We start from the raw sequence: 26,693 nt of genomic DNA, 5'->3' as shown, positions 1-26,693 counted from the left end.
TTGGGTACTGCAGTGGGACAAACTAAACGGCGGTTTTAAATGCTCCCAGTAAAATTGTTCCCTGAGACGCTCCAAGGGGGAGTGGCGTCCACCATTACTGAGGCAATCTGCTTCTACTGAGATACACGCCCGTTGCTGACGTAGCCTGCGGTTGCCAAGGCAATCCGATACAACAGAGAGACACTGCTGCAGCACATAGCCCGTGGCAGCAGGGTAAACACCGCAGAAGAAAAACAGCACCAGCAGCAATAGGGTGAACCTCACAACAGCACGGCAGAGCATCGGCAGGCAAATAGTGACTAGACTGCCTCCTAGCTGAACAGGACACCTCAACGGACATCCAAAAATAAAGACCAAATCCCCCAAGACAGAGAATCTGAGAAAAAAAGGGGTTTTTAATGAGCTCTGTTGCAGCAGAATTAAACATAGCAGCCTAACAGCCCTGAACAAACAACAGAGCTCACAGCACAGCAGTTGAGCTCCTATACAGTACAGACTGTCTCCTCAAGCAGCTCTCTGACCCCTGTATATGCAAAAGACTGACATTTGACAGGCATCATCCTGAAACAAAGATAGCAGTAAAAGAAACTGGGAGAATCCCTCACTGTTCCGCAGCTGCTATAGGTGCACCCCAGACCAGCAGGGCCTGGAGAGGACCTCAGCAGGCATACAGCGAAGAAGCTAGATTGGTAGAAAAAAAAAACCAAGTAACAGAAATACTTCATCACCAACAATCTGGGTGTCCACTCAGAGACCCAATCAAAAAGTCAGCAACTACGCAGACCACAAGTGGATAAATCCACAAAGATGGGAAGAAACCAGTGCAAAAAAGAAAAAAAAAAAACACCCAAAACCAGAACACCTTGCCTCCTAGAAAGGACCAAAACTCCTCACCAGCAAGGAAACAAAGCTGGACGGAGAATGACCGTGACGAAATGATGGAATTAGACTTCAGAAGGTAGATAATGAGAAACTTTTGTGCGCTAAAAGAACATGTGTTAAATGAATGCAAAGAAATTAAGAACCTTGAAAAAGATATGAAAAAAGATTTGAGGAAATGATAACAAGAATGGTTAACATAGAGAAAAATATGAATGAATTAAAGGAGCTGAAAAACACAATACAAAAACTTCATGAAGCATGCACAAGTTTCAATAGCGAATTGACCAAGCAGAAGAAAGAATATCTGAAGTCGAAGGTCAACTCAATGAAATAAAACGAGAAACCAAGATCAGAGAAACAAGCACAAAAAGGAATAAACAAAGTTTCCAAAAAATGTGAAACTATGTAAAAAGATCTAACCTACGTTTGATAGGTGTACCAGAAGGGGACGAAGAGAAGGAATCCAAGCTGGAAAATACTATTCAGGACATTATTCAGGAAAATTTCCCTCACCTAGCAAGGCAGGCCAACACTCAAATGCAGGAAATACAGAGAGAACCACAAAGATATTCCATAAGAAGAGCAACCCCAAGGCACATAATTGTCAGATTCACCAAGGTTGAAATAAAGGAAAAAATACTAAGGGCAGCCAGAGAGAAAGGTGGGGTCACCCACAAAGGGAAGGCCATCAGACTCACAGCAGATCTCTCAGCAGAAACACTACAAGCCAGAAGAGAGTGGGGGCCAACATTCAACATCCTTAAAGAAAAGAACTTTCAACCCAGAATTTCATATCCAGCCAAACTGAGCTTCAGAAGTGAAGGAAGAATAAAATCCTTTGCGAACAAGCAAGTACTCAGAGATTTTGTCACCACCAGGCCTGCTTTACAAGAGCTCCTAAAAAAGGCACTACACATAGAAAGGATCAATCAGTACCAGCCATTCCAAAATCACAATGAATGCTAAAGAGCTTCAACATAATGAAGAATCAACAACAACTAACAGGTAAAACAGCCACTTAGAATCAAAATGGCAGTATCAAATTCACGCATAACAATATTAACCCTAAATGTAAATGGACTAAATGCACCAATCAAAAGACACAGACTGGAAAATTGGATAAAAATCCAAAACCCAGCAGTGTGCTGTATCCAGGAAACCCATCTCACATGCAAGGATACACAAAGGCTCAAAATAAAGGGATGGAGGAAGATTTACCAAGCTAATGGAAAGCAAAAAAAAGCAGGAGTTGCAATTCTAATCTCTGATAAAATAGACTTTAAAGCAATAAAGATCAAAAGAGACAAAGAAGGCCATTACATAATGGTAAAAGGGTCGATACAACAAGAAGAGCTAACGATCCTAAACATATATGGACCCAACACAGGAGCACCCAGATACATAAGGCAAGTTCTTAATGACTTACAGAAGGACTTAGACTCCCACACAATAATAGTGGGAGACTTTAACACTCCACTGTCAATACTAGACAGATCAACCAGACAGAAAATCAACAAGGATACCCAGGGCTTGAACTCAGACCTGGAGCAAGCAAACCTGGTGGACATTTACAGAACTCTCCACCCCAAATCCACAGAATACACATTCTTCTCAGCACCACATCACACCTACTCTAAAATTGACCACATAATTGGAAGTAAAGCACTGCTCAACAAATGCAAAACAACTGAAATCATAACAAACAGCCTCTCAGACCATAGTGCAATCAAGTTAGAACTCAGAATTCAGAAACCGACCCAGAACCGCACAGCTTCATGGAAACTGAACAACTGGCTCTTGAATGTTGACTGGGTAAACAACGAAATGAAGGCAGAAATAAAGAAGTTCTTCGAAACCAATGAGAATGAAGACACAATGTGCCAGAACCTCTGGGACACATTTAAAGCAGTCTCTAGAGGAAAGTATATAGCAATAAGTGCCCATATGAGGAGAATGGAGAGATCCAAAATTGACACCCTATCGTCAAAATTGAAAGAGCTAGAGGAGCAAGATAAAAAAAACTCAAAACCCAGCAGAAGACAAGAAATTACTAAGATGAGAGCTGAGCTGAAGGAGATTGAGACACGAAAAACCCTTCAAAAAATCAATAAATCCAAGAGCTGGTTTTTTGAAAAGATCAACAAAATAGACAGACCACTAGCCAGATTGATTAAAAATAAAAGAGAGAACAACCAAATAGATGTAATATAAAATGATAAAGGGAAAATCACTACAGATTCCACAGAAATTCAAACCATCATCAGAGAATATTACAAACAACTCTATGCACATAAACTAGTAAACCTGGAAGAAATGGATAAATTCCTGGACTCCTGTGTCCTCCCAAGCCTAAACCAGGAGGAAGCTAAAACTATGAATAGACCAATAACAAGGTCTAAAGTTGAGGCAGCAATTAAGAGCCTACCTCACAAAAAAAGCCCAGGTCCAGATGGGTTCACAGCCGAATTCTACCAGACACACAAGGAGGAGCTGGTACCGTTCCTTCTAAAACTATTTCAAACAATCCAAAAAGAGGGAATCCTTCCCAAATCATTTTATGAGACCAACATCATCCTGATACCAAAACCCGGCAGAGACCCAACGAGAAAAGAAAACTTCAGGCCAATATCCATGATGAACATAGATGCAAAAATCTTCAATAAAATATTGGCAAGCCGATTGCAACAGCAAATCAAAAAACTTATTCATCATGATCAAGTAGGATTCATCCCAGGGATGCAAGGCTGGTTCAACATACGCAAGTCTATCAACGTAATTGACCACATAAACAGAACCAAAAACAAAAACCACATGATTATCTCATTGACGCAGAGAAGGCATTTGACAAAATTCAACAGCCCTTTATGCTAAAAACCCTCAATAAACTCGGTATCGATGGAACGTATCTCAAAGTAATAAAAGCTATTTATGACAAACCAACAGCCAATATCATACTGAATGGGCAAAAACTGGAAGCATTCCCTTTGAAATCTGGCACTAGACAAGGATGCCCTCTCTCACCACTCCTATTCAATATAGTACTGGAAGTTCTAGCCAGAGCAATCAGGCAAGAAAAAGAAATAAAGGGTATTCAAATAGGAAAGGTGGAAGCCAAATTCTCTCTATTTGCAGACGACATGATAGTATACCTAGAAGACCCCATCGCCTCAGCCCAAAAACTCCTGAAACTGATAAACAACTTCAGCAAAGTCTCAGGATATAAAATCAATGTGCAAAAATCACAAGCATTCGTCTACACCAATAACAGACTTAAAGAAAGCCAAATCAAGAGCGAACTGCCATTCGCAATTGCTACAAAAAGAATAAAATACCTTGGAATACAACTCACAAGGAACGTAAGGGACCTCTTCAAGGAGAACTACAAACCACTGCTCAACGAAATCAGAGAGGACACAAACAGATGGAGAAACATTCCATGTTCATGGTTAGGAAGAATTAATATCGTGAAAATGGCTATACTGCCCAAAGTAATTTACAGAATCAACGCTATCCCCATCAAGCTACCATTGACTTTCTTCACAGAACTGGAAAAAACCACCATGAACTTCATATGGAACCAAAAGAGAGCCCACATTGCCAAGTCAATTCTAAGCAAAAAGAACACAGCGGGGGGCATCACACTACAGGATTTCAAACTATACTACAAGGCTACAGTAATCAAAACAGCATGGTACTGGTACCAAAACAGAGATATAGACCAATGGAACAAAACAGAGGCACCGGAGGCAACACAACATACATACAACTATACAATCTTTGATAAACCTGACAAAAACAAGCAATGGGGCAAGGATTCCATGTTTAACAAATGGTGTTGGGAAAACTGGCTAGCCATGTGCAGAAAGCAGAAACTGGACCCCTTCCTGACACCTTACACTAAAATTAACTCCAGATGGATTAAAGACTTAAACATAAGACCTGGCACCATAAAAACCCTAGAAGGAAATCTAGGCAAAACTATCCAGGACATAGGAGTAGGCAAGGACTTTATGAACAAAACACCAAGAGCATTGGCAACAAAAGCCAAAATAGACAAATGGGACCTAATGAAACTCCACAGCTTCTGCACGGCAAAAGAAACAGTCAATAGAGTGGATCGGCAACCAACAGAATGGGAATAAATTTTTGCAGTCTACCCATCTAACAAAGGGCTGATATCCAGAATTTACAAACAACACAAGCAGATTTACAGGAAAAAAACAAACAAGCCCATTCAAAAGTGGGCAAAGGATATGAACAGATACTTTACGAAAGAAGACATATATGAGGCCAACAATCATATGAAAAAATGCTCATCGTCACTGGTCATCAGAGAGATGCAAATCAAAACCACATTGAGATACCATCTCACGCCAGTTAGAATGGCGATCATTAAAAAATCTGGAGACAACAGATGCTGGAGAGGATGTGGAGAAAAAGGAACACTTTTACACTGTTGGTGGGAGTGTAAATTAGTTCAACCATTGTGGAAGACAGTGTGGCGATTCCTCAAGGTTTTAGAAATAGAAATTCCATTTGACCCAGCAATCCCATTACTGGGTATATATCCAAAAGACTATAAATCATTCTACTATAAGGACACATGTACACGAATGTTCATTGCAGCACTGTTTACAATAGCAAAGACCTGGAATCAACCCAAATGCCCATTGATAATACACTGGATTGGAAAAATGTGGCACATATACACCATGGAATATTATGCAGCAATCAGAAATGATGAGTTCGTGTCATTTGTAGGGACATGGATGAATCTGGAAAACATCATCCTCAGCAAACTGACACAAGAACAGAAAATGAAACACCGCATATTCTCACTCATAGGTGGGTGATGAAAAATGAGAACACATGGACACCGAAAGGGGAGTACTAAACACTGGGGTCTATTGGGGGGAAAAGGGGAGGGCCAGTGGGAGGGGGAGGTGGGGAGGGATAGCCTGGGGAGAAATGCCAAATGTGGGTGAAGGGGAGAAGAAAAGCAAAGCACACTGCCATGTGTGTACCTACGCAACTGTCTTGCATGCTCTGCTCATGTACCCCAAAACCTATAATCCAATAAAAAATTTAAAAAAAAAGCTTGTGATTTCTGCACATTGATATTGTGTACTGAATTTTTTTTGGGGGGGTGATGTGTGATTTTTTAAAAATTTTTTATTGCATTTTAGGTTTTGGGGTACATGTGCAGAACATGTAAGACAGTTGCATAGGTACACACATGGCAGTGTATTTTGCTTCCTTTCTCCCCTTCACCCGCATTTGGCATTTCTCCCCAGGCTATCCCTCCCCAGCTCCCCCCTTTGCTGGCACTCCTTTTTTCCCCCCAATAGACGCCAGTGTTTAGTACTCCCCTCCCTGTGTCCATGTGTTCTCATTTTTTATCACCCGCCTATGAGTGAGAATATGCAGTATTTCATTTTCTGTTCTGTGTCAGTTTGCTGAGAAGGAGGTTCTCCAGATTCATTCATGTTTTTACAAATAAAACGTACTAAATTTTTACAGCAGTTGCTTATCAGCTTAATGAGATTTTGATCTGAGATGATGTGATCTTTTAAATAAAAATCATGTCCTCTCCAAATAGAGAAAATATGACTCCCTCTTTTTCTAATTAAATATCCATTATTTATTTTTCTTGCCTGATTGCCCTGGCCAGAACTTCTAGTTGTATGTTGGATAGGAGTACTGAGAAAGGGCATCTTTGTCTTGTGCCTGTTTTCAAAAAGAATGCTTCGGGTTTTCTCACACTTAGTATAATATCGTCTGTGGGTTTGTGATAAACAGCTCTTATTATTTCAAAATACAGTCCACTGAGATCTGTTTTATAATTTGTCATAAAGGGCTATTGAATTTTATCAAAGGCCTTCTCTGCATCTATTGAGATAATTATGTAGTTTTTTACTTTGTTTCTGTTTATGTGATAGATTATGTTTATAGTTTTGCAGATGTTGAACCAAGCTTTTATCCCAAGAATGAATCTGAATTGATCATGATAGATAAGCTTTTTGATGTGCTGTTGGATTTGGTCTGCCAATATTTCATTGAGAATCCATATCAATGTTCATTGTCAATATTGTACTTAAATTTTCTTGTTAGTTGTGACTCTGCCAGGTTTTGTTACCAGGATGGTGTTGTTCTCATAAAATGAGTTAGGGAGGATTCACTTTTTTTGTATCATTTGAAACAGGTTCAGAAGGAATAGTAGTAGCAGCTCCTCTTTGCATCTCTGGTAGAATTCAGCTGTACAGCCATCTGGTCCTGGACTGTTTTCGGTTAGTAGGCTATTAATTGCTGCCTCCATTTCAGATCTTTTATTGGTCTGTTGAGGGATTCAACTTCTTCATGGTTTAATTTTGGGATGTTGCAAGTGTCTGGGAATTTATTCATTTCTTTTCAATTTACTGGCTTATTTGCATATAGGTGATTATAATATTTTCTCATAGTACTTTTGATTTCTGTAGGAATAATGTGATAGCCCCTTTATCATATTTAATGGAATCTATTTGAATTTTCTTTTATTTATATACATAAATAAAATAATATATATATATTAGTCTGGCTAGCTGTCTATTTTGTTGATCTTTGCAAAAACCAGCTCCTGGATTTATTCATTTTTTTGAAGCCTTTTTTGTTCTCTATCTCATTCAGTTCTGCTCTTATCTTAGTTATTTCTTATCTTCGGCTAGCTTTTGAATTTGTTTGACCTTGCTACTCTAGTTCTTTTCATCCTGACATCAGGGTGTCCATCTTAGATCTCTCCTCATTTCTCTTGCATGCGTCTACTGCTGTGAAATTTTTTCTAGACACTACTTTAAATGTGTCCCAGAGAGTTATGGTATGTTAAGTCTTCTTTCTTATTGGTTTCAAAAAACGTCTTTATTATTGCTTTCATTTCATTATTTATGCAGTAGTCATTCAAGAAAATGTTGTTCGGTTTCCATGTAGTTGCACAATTTTGGGTGACTTTCTTAATCCTGAGATCTAATTTGTTTGCACTGTGGTCTGAGAAACTGCATGGTATGATTTTCATTCTTTTGCATTTGTTGAGTGTTTTACTCTAATTATGTGGTCAATTTTAGAATAAGTGAGGTGGTGCTGAGAAAAATGTATATTCTGTTTATTTGTGGTGGAGAGTTCTGTAGATGTTTATTAGGGCCCCTTGGTTAAGATCTGAGTTCAAGTACTGGATATTCTTGTTAACTTTCTTGTTAATTTGTCTAATATTGCCAGTGGGGTGTTAAAGTCTCCCACTATTATGTAATGCCCTTCTTTGTTTCCTTTGATTTTGTTGTTTTAAAGTCTCTTATCAGAGACTAGACTTATAGTTCCTTTCTTCCTCTCTTTTTTTGCTCTCCACTTGCTTTGTAAATCTTTCTCCATCTCTTTATTTTCAGCCTATATTGTCTTTTCATGCCAGATGGGTCTCCTCAATACAATGCACCAATGGTCTTTATTTTATATCCAATTTGCCAGTTTGTGTTCTTTGACTGTGGCATTAAGCCCATTTACATTACATTTTAATATTGTTATGTATAAATATAATCCTGCCATTTTGATGCTATCTAGTTGTTTTGCTCATTAGTTAATACAGTTTCTTTATACTGTTTAGGGTCTATAGTTTGGTGTGTTTTCCAGTGGCTGGTACTGATTTTTCTTTTCCATATTTAGTGCTTTCTTCAGGAGTCCTTTAGGCCTGGTTGTGGAAATATATCTCAGTAGCTGCTTGTCTGTAAATAATTTTATTTCTGCTATTTAATGAAGCTTAGTTTGGCTAAATATGTAATGCTTGGTTGAAAATTCTTTTCTTTAAGGTTGTTAAATACTGAAACCCACTCTCTACTGACTTGTAGAATTTCTGAGAGGGCTTTGAGTCTGACAAGGTTTTCTTTGTGGAAAACCCAAACTTCCTCTCTCTGACACCTCTTACCATTTTTCCTTTATTTCACCCTGATGAATCTGATAATTATGTACCTTGGGGTGCTCTACTCAAAGGGTATCTTTGTTGTGTTTTCTATATTTCCTGACTTTGAATGTTGGCCTGCCTTGCTAGGTGGGGAAAGTTTTCCTAGAGAATATCTTAAAGAGTGCTTTCCAACTTGGCTTCATTTTCTCCATTACTTTTAGGTACACAGATCAAATGTAGATTTGGGTTTTTTTTACATAATTTCATAAATCTTGGAGCCTTTATTCATTTCTTCTAACTCTGTTTTCTCTCATCTTGCTTCCTTGCTTTGTTTCATTGAGTTGATCTTCAATCTCTGATATCGTTCCTTCCACTTGACTAATTTTGCTATTGAAACGTGTATGCTTCATGAAGTTCTCATCCTGTGGTTTTCAGCCCCATTAAGTTTTTTATGTTCTTATCCACCTGGTTATTCCAGTTAGCATTTTATCTAAACAATTTCAAGGTTCTTAGCTTGGGTAGAACATGATCCTTTAGCTCAAAAATGTTTGTTATTACCTACCTTCGGAAGCCTGCTTCTGTCAATTTATTTAAACTCATTCTCCATTTAGTTTTGTTACATTGCAAATGAGGAGTTGTGATCCCTTGGAAGAGAGGAGGCATTCTGGTTTTTGGAGAGTTGAGTCTTTTTTACACTGGTGTCTTCCCATCTCTGTGGATTTATCTACATTTGGTCTTTGAAGATGGTGACCTCTGAATGACAACTCTGAGTGGACATTTTTTCTGTTGATGTTGAAACTATTTCTTTATGTTTTTTAGTTTTTCTTCTAACAGTGATGTCCCTCTGCTGCAGGTCTGCTGGAGTTTGCTAGAGATCCACTCAAGACCCTGCTCATGTAGGAATAACTCATAGGGGCTACAGAACAGCAAAGATTGCTGCCTGTTCCTTTTCTAGTAGCTTCAGCCAAGAAGGGTACCTACCAGATGTCAGGCAGAGCTCTCCTGTATAAAGTGAATCCCAGTCAGGAAAATTGAAGGCCAGGAAGCCACATGAGGAGGCAGTCTCTCCCTTATCAGAGTAAAAGTTTTAGCACATAATTTCTAATTTAGCACAATTCTCTGATAAATATTTCTCCACAGCACTGGTGGTATATCCTACTATGTGTTTTCTCCATACTTGTCTGTTGGATTTCTTCCCCTTACTGGATAAAAATGCTGGAAAGGAAATAAATGAGATTTTTTTTTCTCTCTTTTGTTTACTACTCCATTATCACTGGAAGCTGTTCTACAAGTCTCAAATAGTAGGCATATATACATGTTTCTTGAACTAAAAAAATGAATAAATGAGAGCTACTTTTAAGTTTTTCTTGGTAAAGTTAGTTTTATATATATATCGAAGAAAATCTCCACTTAAATTACAAATTCTCTCTCTCTCTTCATTTGTCTTACTTTTAAAAAATTCAGGCCTCTTATAAAACATTGTAAGGTGCTCAGGGATATCTTACTCATTTTCTATTGATGGTTATAAAGAGTTATATGCCTCGTGGTCAGTGAAAAATTTGCACTGTGCTTTGCTCAGTGATGCCTTTCCTCAATAGGCTGATCAAGTCCTGCATTGGTCATTAGTTAGACTCTTGAGCCAGGAATGACAGAATCAAATCCTAAATCATGGTGAAATGTTTGAAATAAACTGGTCTTCACAGACATTTTGATGGCACTTTATTTTAGTAGGCTGATCCTGTATCCTTATATTGTGTCCATATAATGATGGGACAGCCCAAAGAGATGGAAATAGCAGAGGATTGTGTCATGATAACCATAGGAATTGTGAGATACAGTGAGTGGACTGGCATGCTTAGATGCACACAAGTCAACATTCAGTCAGATACAGTGGCTCACATCTGTAATCCCAGCACTTTTGTAGGCTGAGACATGTAAATCACTTGAGGTCAAGAGTTTAAAAACAGCCTGGCCAGCCTCGTGAAAAAAGTCTCTATTAAAAATTTAAAAATTCACTGGGTACGATGGCATATGCCTTTAATTTCAGTTACTTGGAGGGCTGCGACAGTAGAATCACATAAATCACAGAGGCAAACACTTCAGTGAACCAAGATCATGCCACTGCACTTTAGATTTGGCAACAGAAATTCTGTCTCAAAAAGAATCAATATTTAAAGTCATTGGTCAAAGAGGCTGAAGATTAAATATTCAGATACATGACAAATAAGAATGTGCCCACAACAAAGTCTCAGGTGGTGACAGAACAGAGAATCTCATGTTTGCCAAGGAACATGTATCCAGATCACACTAATAGAATAAAACAATACAAAAACCTCCTAATCCTTACCAAAACAACAACAACAAAAAACAGAACAAAATGAAACAAAAAAACCCAATGAAAATGGGCAAAGGGTCTGAATATTTTTCCAAATAATTTATACAAATGTCCAATAAGCAAACAATTGTATGTTCAACATCATTAGCCATCAGATATAAATGCATTCTCATTCTCTGCCACTGTGCATTCAATCCATCAGCAAATCCTGTTGAATTTGTGAGAGACATAGAACAACTTTTTTCTATTATTTTTTTAATTTTCTTTTTCTTTTTTTTTTTTAAGATGGAGTTTTGCTCTTGTTTCCAAGACTGGACTGTAATGGCATGATCTTGGCTCACCGCAACCTCTGCCTCTCAGGTTCAGGCAATTCTTCTGCCTCAGCCTCCAGAGTAGCTGGGATTACAGGCACGCACTACCGTGCCCAGGTAATTTTTTGTATTATTAGTAGAGACGGGGTTTCATCATGGTGACCAGGATGGTCTCGATCTCTTGAACTCATGATTTACCCACCTCGGCCTCCCAAAGTGCTGGGATTACAGGCTTGAACCATTGCACCCAGCCCTTCATTTTCTTTACATTCTCACTGGTAGTGCTCTGGTTTAAACTGGTATTATTTCCTGGGTGGATTACTTCATGCCTACTTCTTAGGGACCTTGGAGAAAAGAGGTAATGAGATTTCTTTTTAGAATACTGTAAATATTAAAAAAACAAGACCCAAAATATGATATCACTTTATAACTACTAAAATGTGTATAATTTAAAAAGATAGAGGAGAACAAATGTGGGTGGGTGAGGATGTGGAGGAGTTAGAACATTTTTTTTAAAAGATGAAGTTTCAATTGTGTTGCCCAGACTGGAGTGCAGTGGTGCAATCTCAGCTCACTACAAATGCTGCCTCCTGGGTTTAAGTGATTCTCCTTCATAAGCCTCCCAAGTAGCCAGGAATACAAACATGTGCCCCCATACTTTGCTAATTTTGTGTTTTTAGTAGAGATGAGTTTTCTCCATGTTGGTCAGGCTTGTCTCAAATTCCTGACCTCAGGTAATTTGGCCAACCCTGCCCCCCAAAGTGTTGGGATTACAGGGGTGAGCCACCAAATCCAGCCAAGAAGTTGGAACTTTGGCTTCTGGAAATGAAAAATTATTTTGGGAATGTAAAATGGTATGCCAATATTGGAAAATTTAAGGATTCTCAAATATTTAAATACAGCATTATGATATGGTCCATGAATTCTGCTCCTAATATCCCTAATCAGGAAAAATGAAGTATATATCCAATCAAACATTTGCACATGAACATTTATTGCACAATTACTGAGAATATCCAAAAAATGGAAACAACTCCAATGTCCAGCAACAAAGGAATGGATAAATGTGTTATATTCATCAAATAAAATATTATTAAACAACAAAAAAAAAGAGTATGAATGCATATTGTGACATGGATAAACCTCAAAACAGTAAGGGAATGAAATCAAACATTTAAAAATAACATATTGTGTGATTTAATTTACATGAAATACCCCAAAAAGGCATATTTATACAGAGAGAAATTAGTTAGTGGATGCCTATGTCTTGGGGGCCGGGGAGAAAAGAGGTATGGGATTTCTCCTTGGAATGATATAAATGTTCAAAAATTAAATATTTCTGCTGATGTCACAATATTGTGCATATAATAAAGGCCTTTGAATTGCACACTTTAAATATGTACATTGGATATAAGTTGTTTTAAATAAAGGAGAGATACAATAAAAGAAAAAATCTAAGCCAAGTGAGTCACTTACATGGTAAGGATCACAAGAAGATTGAGAAACATGAAGATTCATCAAAGGCCATTCAATGTACCAGAAGTACCAGGCAAAATGCTTAGGACATATCAGTAGCCCTAAAGAGAGAAGTTGTGATGAAATATGACTGGGAAAAAAAGGCTACTTAACTAGGCACTAAGGGGTAGAAAATAGACACAGTGTAACTGAAATAAATACACAAATAATCATAGAATACTATGGTTAAAAAAAGATGTAAAAGTGATTTCAGGCCATTTATGTCAGATTGTGCTTGGAGACAATTCAAAAAGGGAAGATGAAAATGGTATATACATAAGTTTCAGTTGTTTACAACAAAAGCATGAGTAAGGTGCTTTCTCTTTTACATTGAAGGAGTTCTTTGGATCATAATGAACTTACACATACACACGCACACACATACATTTGAGAGAATTCAAGTTATCCTAAAGTAAAGGACCAAGATGGAGAAAATAGTATTTATTAATTCAGTAATAATAACCTTATAAGAATCTACATTTATCATATTATCCTGTGCAGTTTCCACCTGAAGGTGATGGTTCTGAAAGTTTATTACCTATATTAATGTCTACTTTTCTTAGGAATAAATGATACTTATAGATATTAACATTGTGAGGTGAATGGGTGACAGCACATAAGTACACAGGTAGGTAGGTGAGAGCAGGCAAAACACCAGCGTGTGATGCTCAGCAATAATGTTCTGGCTTTTGAGTAGAAAAGAACATCATATACCCTGACAATGGCTAGCCTGAGAGGTAATGGTAAACTTTTGGTTTTCCATTTCCTAAATACATGTGTGAGAGGCATTAGAATCACAGCACCTACATCTTGAATAGAGGCTAGGAAAAATAAGGCTGGTACTGACTGGTCTGCAAATCTCAGGATAAGATAAGAGGTCTGCACAATAAACAGGTCATAAAGACCTCACTGATAAGAGGATGTGGTGGAGAAGATGGCCAAAACCAAGACAGGAATGAGAATGACCTATAGTTGGCACCAATGCTCATTGTACTAAGCTAATTGTAATGTATAGCATGGTTAAAGACACTTCCACCAGCGCGATGACAGTTAACAAATGCAATAGCATTTGTGAAGGAAGTTTCCCTATATCCTCTAAGAAAGGGAGGAACCCTCACTTCCAGGAATTGTCACCCCTTTCCTGGAAAACTTATATATAATTCATCCCTTGTTTAGTATATAATCAAAAACTAACATAAAAATAGCTAACTAGCAGCTCTCTGAGCTCCTTTGCCTATGGAGCAGTCATTCTTTACTCCTTTACTCTCCTAGTAAACTTACATTCACTTTAGGAATTTTCCTCCGATTTCTTTCTTCATGAGACCGAAAAACCTTCTCTTAGGGCCTGGATAGGGACCGCTTTCTAGTAATATACATAAATTCCTAGTGACAAATGTGTTTGCAGAATACATAGGAATTCTCTTTACTGAAGGGCAGCTTCTTTAAAACAAACAACACCAATTCAATCAAAAGACACATCATGTAGATATAAATAATTATTTTATAGCTATGATGATACATCTCAATTTGCCTGGGACAATCTCAGTTTATTCATAGCCCATGAGCAACTCTCAAATATATCCTGAATTGGAATATATGTTATATGGCCAATGGCTAGCAAGACTGCATAGGACAGTTCTGATTATTTAAAATTTAAAAAAAGGAAAAAACTTCATATTTCAAAAAGCAAGCATGATGATCTTGTGATTTATTTAATATCTATTACTGTATCATAATGATTTTTTAAAGTAATGTGATTCAGTCTGGATGCCAGTATTTGATAGGTATTACCCAATACATATTGCATCTTCTGCAGTTTTTACCATAAATAAACTGTAGTATTAATACCATGTGTAATGCTATTACTGACATTAGAAATTGTAGTTTGGCTGGGTATAATGGTTTAATGGTTGCTGCTGAGATGGTATAAAATTATACCTACAGAAGTCTATTAAATTTTATAAAACAATAAGTGACAAGTAATTGCACAGATTATATATTTAAGAAGTATAATATAATAGTTCCATCAATGGAAATTTTATACTGTACAACCTTGCAAGAATGCCACTGCCTTCTACACCTAAGGAATGAGTCTCATAAAAAGCTAGCTGACTCTCAAAGTAGAGATAGAAAAAACATGTTGCCTCCTGTTGGTCTTAAGCTACATTCTTTCTTTTTTTTTTTTATTGAATTTTAGGTTTTGGGGTACATGTGCCGAACATGCAAGACAGTTACATAGGTACACACACGGAAGTGTGTTTTCCTCCTTTCTCCCCTTTACCCACATTTGGCATTTCTCCACAGGCTATCTTTCCCCAGCTCTATCCCCCGCTGGCCCTCCCCTTTCCCCCCCAATAGACCCCAGTGTTTAGTACTCCCCTCCCTGTGTCCATGTGTTCTCATTTTTCATCACCCGCCTATGAGTGAGAATATCCGGTACTTCATTTTCTATTCTTGTGTCAGTTTGCTGAGAAGGATCTTCTCCAGATTCAACCATGTCCCTACAAATGACACGAACTCATCATTTCTGATTGCTGCATAATATTCCATGGTGTATATGTGCCACATTTTTCCAATCCAGTCTATCATCAGTGGGCATTTAGGTTAATTCCAGGTCTTTGCTATTGTAAACAGTGCTGCAATGAACATTCGTGTACATGTGTCTTTATAGTAGAATGATTTATAATCTTTTGAATATATACACAGTAATGGGATTGCTGGGTCAATGGAATTTCTATTTCTAAGTCCTAGAGAAATCGCCACACTGTCATCGACAATGGTTCAACTAATTTACACGCCCACCAACAGTGTACAAGTATTCCTTTTCTCCACATCCTCTCCAGCATCTGTTGTCTCCAGATTTTTTAATGATCGCCATTCTAATTGGCGTGAGAGGGTATCTCAATGTGGTTTTGATTTGCATTTCTCTGATGACTAGTGATGATAAGCATTTTTTCATATGATTGTTGGCCTCATATATGTATTCTTTTGTAAAGCGTCTGTTCATATCCTTTGCCAAATTTTGAATGGGCTTGTTTATTTTATTTCTGTAAATCTGTTTGTGTTCTTTGTAAATTCTGGATATGAGCCCTTTGTCAGATGGGTAAACTGCGAAAATTTTTTCCCATTCTGTTGGTTGCTGATTCACTCTAGTGATGGTTTCTTTTGCAGTGCAGAAGCTGTGGAGTTTCATTAGGTCCCATTTGTCTATTTTGGCTTTTGTTGCCAATGCTTTTGGTGTTTTATTCATGAGTCCTTGCCTACTCTTATGTCCTGGATGGTTTTGCCTAGATTTCCTTCTAGGGTTTTTATGGTGCCAGGTCTTATGTTTAAGTCTTTAATCCATCTGGAGTTAATTTTAGTGTAAGGTGTCAGGAAGGGGTCCAGTTTCTGCTTTCTGCACATGGCTACCCAGTTTTCCCAACACCATTTGTTAAACATGGAATCCTTTCCCCATTGCTTGTTTTTGTCAGGTTTATCAAAGATTGTATAGTTGTAGATATGTTGTGTTGCCTCCAGTGCCTCTGTTTTGTTGCATTGGTCTATGTCTCTGTTTTGGTACCAGTACCATGCTGTATTGATTACTGTAGCCTTTTAGTTTAGTTTGAAATCCAGTATTGTGATGTCCCCCGCTGTGTTCTTTTCACTTAGAATTGACTTGGCTATGCAGGCTCTCTTTTGGTTCCATATGAAGTTCATGGTGATTTTTTCCAGTTCTGTGAAGAAAGTCAATGGTAACTTGATGGGGATAGCGTTGATTCTGTAAATCACTTTGGGCAATATAGCCATTTTCAAGATATTAATTCTTCCTAACCATGAACATGGATCATTCTCCATCTGTTGTGTCCTCTCTTCTTTCATTGAGCAGTATTTTGCAGTTTTCCTTGAAGAGGTGTCTTACATTCTTTGTGAGTTGTATTCCAAGGTATTTTATTCTTTTTGTAGCAATTGTGAATGGCAGTTCGTTCTTGATTTGGCTTTCTTTAAGTCTGTTATTGGTGTAGAGAAATGCTTGTGATTTTTGCACATTGATTTTATATTCTGAGACTTTGGTGAAGTTGCTTATAAGTTTTAGGAGATTTTGGGCTTAGGTGATGGGGTCTTCTAGGTATACAATCATGTCGTCTGCAAATAGAGACAATTTGGCTTCCACCTTTTCTATTTGAATACCGTTTCTTTCTTTTTCTTGCCTGATTGCTTTGGCTAGAACTTCCAGTACTATATTGAATAGGAGTGGTGAAAGAGGGCATCCTTTCTAGTGCCGGATTTCAAAGGGAATGCTTCCAGTTTTTGCCCATTCAGTATGATATTCGCTGTTGCTTTGTCAAAAATAGCTTTTATTACTTTGACATACATTTTATCGATACCGAGTTTATTGAGGGTTTATATCATAAAGGGCTGTTGAATTTTGTCAAATGCCTTCTCTGCATCAATTGAGATAATCATGTGGTTTTTGTCTTTGGTTCTGTTTATGTGGTGAATTACGTTGATAGACTTGCGTATGTTGAACCAGCCTTGCATCCCCGGGATGAATTTTACTTGATCATGATGGATAAGTTTTTTGATTTGTGGTTGCCATCGGCCTGCCTATATTATATTGAAGATTATTGCATCTATGTTCATCATGGATATTGGCCTAAAGTTTTCTTTTGTTCTTTGGTCTCTGCCGGGTTTTTTATCAGGATGATATTCGTCTCATAAAATGATTTGTAAAGGATTCCCTCTGTTTAGATTATTTGGAATAGTTTCAGAAGGGATGGTATCATCTCTTTTCTGTGTGTCTTGTAGAATTCGGCTGTGAACTCGTCTGGACCTGAGCTTTTTTTGTGTGGTAGGCTCTTAATTGCTGCCTCGACTTCTGACCTTTTTATTGATTTATTCATAGTTTCAGCTTCCTCCTGCTTTAGGCTTGGGAGAACACAGGACTTCAGGAATGTATTCATTTCTTTCAGGTTTACTAGTTTATGTGCATAGAGTTGTTTGTAATATTCTCTGATGATGGTTTGAATTTATGTGGAATCTGTAGTGATTTTCTCTTTATCATTTTTTATTGCATCTATTTGGCTGTTCTCTTTTTAATCAACCTGGCTAGTGGTCTGTCTATTTTGTTGATCTTTTCAAAAAATCAGCTCTTGGATTTATTGATTTTTTGAAGGGTTCTTTGTGTCTCTCCTTTTCAGCTCTGATCTTAGTTATTTCCTTTCTTCTGCTGGGTTTTGAGTATTTTTTATCTTGATTCTCTAGCTCTTTCAATTGTTATGATAGGGTGTCAATTTTGGATCTCTCCATTCTTCTCATATTGGCACTTATTGCTATATATTTTCCTCTAGAGACTGCTTTAAATGTGTCCCAGAGATTCTGGCACGTTGCTTCTTTATTCTCATTGGTTTTGAGAACTTCTTTATTTCTGCCTTTATTTCATTGTTTATCCAGTCAGCATTCAAGAGCCAGTTTTACAGTTTCCATGGAGCTGTGCGGTCCTTGGTTGGTTACTGAATTCTGAGTTTTAACTTGATTGCACTATGGTCTGAGAGACTGTTTCTTATTATGTCAGTTGTTTTGCATTTGCTTAAGTGTGCTTCACTTCCAATTATGTGGTCAATTTTAGAGTAGGTGTGATGTGGTGCTGAGAAAAATGTATATTCTTTGGATTTCGGGTGGAGAGTTCTGTAAATGTCTATCAGGTTTGCTTGCTCCAGGTCTGAGTTAAAGTCATGGATATCCTTGTTGATTTTCTGTCTGGTTGATCTGTCTAATATATTTTTTGGATTTGGGGTGGAGAGTTCTGTAAATGTCTATCAGGTTTGCTTGCTCCAGGTCTGAGTTAAAATCCTGGATATCCTTGTTGATTTTCCGTCTGGTTGATCTGTCTAATATATTTTTTGGATTTGGGGTGGAGAGTTCTGTAAATGTCTATCAGGTATGCGTGCCCCAGGTCTGAGTTAAAGTCCTGATATCCTTGTTGATTTTCTGTCTGGTTGATCTGTCTAATATTTACAGTTAAGGGTTAAAGTCTCCCACTATTATTGTGTGAAAGTGTAAGTCTCTTTTTAAGTCATTAAGAACTTGCCTTATGTGTCTGGGTGCTTCTCTATTGGGTCCATATATGTTTAGGATTGTTAGCTCTTCTTGTATCGATCTTTTTTATTATGTAATGGCCTTCTTTGTTTCTTTTGATCTTTGTTGCTTTAAAGTCTATTTTATCAGAGACTAGAATTGCAACTCTGCTTTTTTTTGCTCTCCATTTGCTTGGAAAATCTTCCTCCATCCCTTTATTTTGAGCCTTTGTGTATCATTGCATGTTAGATGGGTTTCCTGGATACAGCACGCTGATGGGTTTTGGGTTTTGATCCAATTTGTCAGTTTGTGTCTTTTGATTGGTGCATTTAGTCCATTTTGATTTAGGGTTAATATTGTTATGTGTGAATTTGATACTGCCATTTTGATGCTAGTTGGCTGTTTTGCCCATTAGTTTTTATAGATTCTTCATTGGTAGTGCCTCTTTCAGGAGCTTTTGCAAAGCAGACCTGATGGTGAAAAAATCTCTGAGTATTTGCTTGTTCGAAAAGGATTTTATTTTTTCTTCACTTATGAAGCACTGCTTGGCTGGATATGAAATTCTGGGTTGAAAGTTCTTTTTTTAAAGGATGTTGAATATTGGCCCCCACTTTCTTTCGGCTGGTAGTGTTTCTGCCGAGAGATCTGCTGTGAGTCTGATGAGCTTCCCTTTGTGGGTGACTCAACCTTCCTCTCTGGCTGCCTTTAGTATTATCTCCTTTATTTCAACCTTGTTTAATCTGACGACTATGTGCCTTGGGGTTGCTCTTCTTGCAGAATATCTTTGTGGTGTTCTTTATATTTCCTGCATTTGAGTGTTGGCCTGTCTTGCTAGGTGGGGAAAATTTTCTTGGATAATGTCCTGAAGAGTATTTTCCATCTTGGATTTATTCTCTTCGTCACATTCTGGTAGACCTATCAAACGTAGGTTAGGCCTCTTCACATAGTCTCACATTTCTTGGAGACTTTTTTGATTCTTTTCTGTGCTTTTTTTTCTGATCTTGGTTTCTCATTTTATTTAATTTAGTTGATCTTCGACTTCTGATATTCTTTCTTCTGCTTGGTCAATTCGGCTTTTGAAACTTGTGCATGCTTTGCGAAGTTCTCGTATTGTGTTTTTCAGCTCCTTTAATTTATTTGTATTCCTCTCTAAGGTATTCAATCTTGTTATCATTTCATCAAATCTGTTTTCAAGGTTCTTAGTTTCTTTGCATTGATTTAAAACATGTTCTTTTAGCTCACAAAATTTTCTCATTAGCTACTTTCTAAAATCTAATTCCATCATTTCGTCACAGTCACTCTCTGTCCAGCTTTGTTTTCTTGCTGGTGAGGAGTTTTGGTTCTTTCTAGGAGGCGAGATGTTCTGGTTTCGGGTGTTTTTCTTATTTTTTTTTGCTGGTTTCTTCCCATTTTTGTGGATTTATCCACTTGTCGTCTGTGTAGTTGCTGACTTTTCGTTTGGGTCTCTGAGTGGATGCCCAGATTGTTGATGATGAAGTATTTCTGTTACTTTATTTTCCTTCTACCAGTCTAGCCCCTCTACTTTATGACTTTGAGGTGTACTCCAGGCCCTGCTTGTCTGGGGTGCACCTATAGCAGCTGCGGAACAGTGAGGAATGCTACCACTTTCTTTTTATGCTATCTTTGTTTCAGAATGATGCCTGCCAATTGTCAGTCTTCTGGATATAGAGGGGTCAGGGAGCTGCTTGAGGAGACAGTCTATACTTTATAGGAGCTCAATTGCTAAGCTGTGAGCTCTATTGTTCATTCAGGGCTGTTCGGCTGCTATGTTTAATTCTGCTGCTACAGAACTCATTAAAAAAACACCTTTTTTCTCAGATGCTTCATCTCAGGGGTGTTGGGGCTTTCATTGTATGTATCCGTTGTGCTGTCCTGCCCAGCTAGGAGGCAGTCTAGTCACTATTTGCCTGCCGAGGCTTTGCCCAGTTTGTGTTAGGTTCGTCCTGTTTCTGCAGGCTTTGCCTTTCTGTTGCAGTCTCCGCCCTTCTGCCACAAGCTATGCCCTGCTGCAGAGTATCTCTGTTGTAGGGGGTTGCTTTTGAAATTTCAGGCTGTGTCAGCAATGTGCATGTGCCTCAGTAGGGGCAGATTGCCTCGGTAATGGCGGACGACTCTACCCCACTGAGCTGCACCATACTGGGTTCAGCTTTGCCCTAAGGGAACCTCTTTACCTGTGGCATTTGGAATCTCTGTTTTGTTAGTTCCACTGCACTACTTCAAATACTGTTTTCCTGGAATCTTTTGGGCTGGCTCACTGTCCAAGTCTCATTCAGTCTCAAGTTCAGCCCTTCCAAGTCTCAGATTGCCAGTTAAACAGGGCACCCAGACCAGTGTGCTTTGTGCGAAGCGCTGTGTATGGCCCCTGTGCTACAGTGCCAGCCACCGGCCACACCAGCTGCCAGCTGCACCAGCCAAAACCTCTGCCTGGCATCCTGTGTCCCTTTTAAAAGGATTTTCCTCATTCTGTGGGCAACAAAGATTCGTGTGGAAATGCGGCCCTGACTCACCCTCTCCATGCATTAACCAAGAGGTTCAATCCTGGGTTGTTCTCACTGTGCCATCTTGAGTCCTCTCTCAGCTGCATTATTTCTAACACCAGCATTTTGTTTCCTTTATGAGCATATTTCACCTCTTTTTTTTTGGATACTCAGGGTTGCACTATCACCCAGATTGGAGTGTAATGATGTGATCTCTATTCACTGCAATATTCATCTCCCGGGTTCAAGTTATTCTTCTACCTCAGCCTCAGCTGGGATTACAAGTATGTACAAGCACTCCCAGCAAACTTTTGTATTTTTAGTAATGATGGGATTTCACTGTTTGCCAGGCTGGTCTCAAACTCCTGACCTCAGGTGATCTACCAATTTTGGCCTCACAAAGTACTAAAATTACAGGTGTGAACCACTGTTCCCAGCCTATATTTCTTCTTTTAATTCTCTTTTTTTGGGAAACAGAAAATAGTATTTATTACTTCATTAAAAAATTAATCTTAAAACAGTATGTTTTCCATTCCTTAGGTAAGATAATATTTTTGTGTTTGTGACTTTTACTGGAAGAAAAACTCAAAATATATTTCTACTTTTTTCATAAAATGTAACAACTTTTACAAAAGGCACTCATTAAAATGTTAATTGTGGCATGCTGCTGTGTATTTCATTTGATCATCTCTTTAAATAGATGAATGACACATGTTTAAAAACACTTTTTCAAGACCAATAATTGTAGTTTCCTGCAAGCAAAAAGCAAATTCTTCCCAGCTGTTTTCAACAGGACAATGCTGAATACAAGATTTACAGCAAAGGTCAACACAGTCACATTTTAAAGTCTCTTTCATTCTGTATAATCAGCAAACTTGGCACATTTTATTCCACCACATGAAAGGGGGTCTGCAGTGTGCTTGGCTCTTCCACACTGGCTCATTGGAGGAATGTAAATAGATTGGCATAGAGATGCTAAATCGCTTCTTTTGTTTCTTCCCCACCAATTTTATAGCTCTTTGTTGTCTCAGTACTTTCAAATATTTTCCATAGCAAAACTGGACTTATAATTTTTCAATCAGCTGCTTCTCATCTTCTAAAAAAAAAGTATATAATTCCCAGGGTGCTTTGTAAGATTGTAAACTGACTCAGGAAGGAAAAATTTGGTAAGAAATACTAGGGTAGAGTTGCTTGATACAACTGGGCATTAGGGGAAAATGAGATCAATTTCTTTTGAAACTCAATGTTACCAGACACACAAATATGTCACACATTTAACAGAATATTTTGTAATTCCAGCTAACAAGAATTAGCTCAATGACCACTACTTTCTTCAGAAAACTATGCTCAAATTTTTTTCCGCATAGCCTTGCTACAGTCAGTGCACACAATGCTTTCTTTGAAGAAGACCTGTGCAGTGCCCTCACATTTACTTTTTCCTCCATCCACCTCTTTGTCAGAATGAATCTTCTGTAAAAAACTAATACCTAAATTTCCTGTTTTTAACACTAGTTGCCAAAGCAACTAGCCAGTGCCTCTGAAATACATTCATGAAAGGTGAAATTATTGTTACACAAAAGTTCAAAGACATTATTCCACCAAGTCTTAGCTCACAGAAAACAACAGAAAATAAAGCAAACAAAAGCAATAATATAATAAAGTGTTTGAACAAAAAGGTTTTTTGGTGGGATTATTTTCTTTAAACAACATGAAATTTTGAGTTATTTAATCAATGTTTCAAAAGAGATAATTTAGCAACACATATGAGACACTTGCATTTCAAAGCAGGAAATGCATTTCTCAGGGGTTCTTAGCAATTCACCACCCTTTAGGGTAACTTACAGGTTAATGTGTTTATATAAGAATTTTTTTAAAAACTCAAATAAAATAAAATCATCTGATTGAAAATAAAATATTCCTTATAATATTTAACTATCTGAATAAAACATTTCAGCCCTGGTACTTGTTTGACAGACCTCCTTTAGTCCTATTTATTTATTTATGAAACTAGTCTCACTTTGTTGCCTCCCTAGTTCCAGAGATTCACCTGCCTTAACCTCCCAGGTAGTTGGGATTACAGTCACCTGCCACCATCGCTGGTTAATTTTTATACTTTTAGTAGAAACTGGGTTTCATTCTATTGGCAAGAGTGGTCTCAAACTCCTGACTTCAAGTGATCTGCCAATCTGGGTCTCCCAAACTACTGGGGTCATAGAAGAGAGCTACCATGCTCAGACTTTATTTTATTTTATATTTAATATTGAATCATAGTAACACTGCTAGCAATATCCATGTCTCTCTTATGTCTAACTTCTTAAAATTTTTATTTTCTACATCATTTTAATGGATTTTTGCCAAGAAAATAAATGTTTTTACATAAGCCTAGGAATATTTTTTAAAACTAACTAAAAGAAGAAGGCGTCTTCTAAGGAAGTAAGTAAATCTTACCCTGAAGATGTGTAATTTTCTAATGTAGCATTAGAAGAAAATAAATAAAACACCTAAACAACAGGAACTAAAAAAATTTCTGTGTACTTAGCCTTTAATCATAGATTGTCAAATAGAACAGAAGTCAACTAACAGATAAATTTTTTGCATGCAAATGCAATGAAACTGAAATAGAAGATATTCTAAACAGTCAATATAATCAGTTGGAAAATTGGATAAAATCTATTTCTCCTCACAATATAGTGATTTATACAATGACCAACCAGAAAATAAAGCTGATATCTATGGCAATTTACAATTATGACATCAGCAAATATGTGTTTATTATACAGGTATATGTAGAAAACACACATTCTTTTAACTCCAAAGAAGAAACATGCTTTAAATAAAATATCATTTTATATTGATGATCTTAAAGTGGACATTGGTTTGAAAAATGATTCAGGTTTTATGAAATATATTATCCGATCAGATATTGCAAGCTATAAAAAATAATTATTAAAACAATGAATGTTGGGCATGTTGGCTTAAGCCTGTAATCCCAGCACTTCGGGGGCCAAGGAGAGTGGATCACAAGGTCAGGAGATGAAGACCATCCTGGTCAACATGGTGAAACCCCGTCTCTACTAAAAATACAAATAAAAATTAGCTGGGCATGGTGGCACTTGCCTGTAATCCCAGCTGCTCAGGAGGCTAAGGCAGAATTGCCTGAACCCAAGAGATGGAGGTTGCAGTGACCTGAGATCACACTATTGCACTCCAGTCTGGGTAACAAAAGTGAAACTCCATCACACACACACCAAAAAAAAAAAAAAAAGAAAGAAAGAACGAAAGAAAGAAAGAAAGAAATGTCCATGCTACACGAAGATAATAAAAGGAATAAACATAGGTGATCACATGAATATCGTAAAGTGGAATTATCCAGGAAGTGGAAAAACAGGATTCAAATCCATGAGCCTCATTAAAATAACAAGCAGATAATTTAAATTTCCTCCTGCTCAGTCATCTGCACGACAAAATCACTTACCTAGTATTCCCAGGCGGTAGTTAATGGTGATCACAATGACGTTCCCATAGCTTGCCAAAATGCTGCCATCAATCATGTTGGCCGTGCCCTCCATGTAAGATCCCCCATGGATATAGACCATAACCGGCTTCTTACTGTTCTGATCATGAATATCTGAAAAAGAAGCCAAGTAAGAAAACACAATAAAGAATCACACTGACTCACCGATGCTAAATTAAGAAAAAAGGAGATTCACTGATTTCCCTCCTTTGACTTGAATTAAGCACATTTATTTTTATGGATAATATGACCCTTGATGTGAGTTTCTAAACAAAATGGCCAATGCTGTTATGTTTTACATTTCTGGAAATGGTATTTTGAGAAGCTTCTGGACATTTCGCATACCCTACTAATGTAAGATTCTGTATCTAAAGCACTAAAAGAAAAGGTTTTAATAAAGTACATATTATCTAAATTTTGGTCACAGCTTAAGTTTGACTTGAATTGAAGAAGGATAAGGGAAACCTCAAAAATATATTTTATAATTTAGTTAAATGTAAAAGAAACTTCAAAATTATGATTGATTTTAATTTAGCTGTATCTTAATCTGCAGGTGACTGGACAGCTTCATCTTCAATTTAACAATAAAATCATAAAAATTATAGTGAAACTCCAGATAATCAGTAAGAAATTGATAATGACAAAAAATCAAAAGCAATAGTTAAAAGTTATTAACAGAACAGAAACTGGGGGGGAATAATATGTCCAAGCAAATGACTTTGTTGTAGTAACATCCTAACAAATTTAAGTGGCAATATTAAAGATACGTAATGAAAAATGGCAAGAAGATGGCGCTGTGAGAACAACCCAGGATTGGAGTTCTCGTTGTGTCTGTGGAGAGGTGAGTCTGAGCTGCAATTCCAGACTGATCTTTGTTGCCCACGGAACGGGGAATTTCCCAAGTGAAGAGGAGACGTGGGACGCCAGGAAGATGTTCTGCCTGGCGAAGCCGGCAGCCGGGGTGGCAGCGGCCGGCCCTACCCAGAGCTCCACACAGGGCACGCTTCTCCGGGTGCCCTGTTGAACTGGCAACCGGAGACGTGAGAGGGCTGGACTTGAGACTGAGCTAGACTTGGACAGTGGGTCAGCCCAGGGGATTGCAGGAACAGAGCGTTAGGGTTGGCCCAGTTGGACGAACAAAACCGCGATTTCAAACAAGCCCCGTGCAGACGGCCCAAGATGCTCTGAGGGGGAGGGGCGGCCACCATTACTGAGGCAACCTGCCCCAACTGAGATACACGCCCATTGCTGACACAGCCAGCCATTGCCGAGGCAACCCGTCCCTACTGAGATACACGCCCACTGCTGACTCAGCCTGCCATTGCTGAGGCAACCCGCTACAACAGAGAGAGACCGCCACAGGGCGTGGCAAAGAATAGCAGAACAGCAGAGCCACGGCGAGCCTCACAACAGCACAGCGAAGCCTCAGCAGGCACACCATGGCTAGTCTGCGTCCTAGCTGGGCAGGACCTCAACAGACATCCAAAACTAAAGCACAAACCCCTCAACACAGAGCATTTGAGAAAAAAAAAAGATTTTTTTAATGAGCTCTGTTGCAGCAGAATCAAACATAGCAGCCTAACAGCCCTGAATGAACAACAGAGCTCACAACTCAGCAATTAAGCCCCTATAAAGTACAAACTGTCTCCTCAAGCAGCTCCCT

The 26,693-nt window shown here is 38.1% G+C and overlaps 1 protein-coding gene across 5 annotated transcripts in view; it reads right to left on the bottom strand.

The window, feature by feature from the left end:
• LOC100412584 (neuroligin 4 X-linked) overlaps window positions 1-26,693 on the bottom strand; it is a 333,835-nt gene that overhangs the window by 111,011 nt on the left and 196,131 nt on the right. For all 5 annotated transcript variants that reach the window (XM_035289881.3, XM_035289879.3, XM_078364503.1 and 2 more), the window contains one exon: window positions 24,992-25,144. In XM_035289881.3, the coding sequence (XP_035145772.2) occupies window positions 24,992-25,144 (153 nt within the window). The remainder of the gene's footprint in view (window positions 1-24,991; window positions 25,145-26,693) is intronic.

The sequence above is a fragment of the Callithrix jacchus genome, chromosome Y (assembly GCF_049354715.1).
Source record: "Callithrix jacchus isolate 240 chromosome Y, calJac240_pri, whole genome shotgun sequence".
In the NCBI taxonomy this organism is placed as follows: domain Eukaryota; kingdom Metazoa; phylum Chordata; class Mammalia; order Primates; family Cebidae; genus Callithrix; species Callithrix jacchus.
Note: the sequence above shows the minus strand (reverse complement) of the source record. Positions and strands in the feature narration are given on the sequence as shown.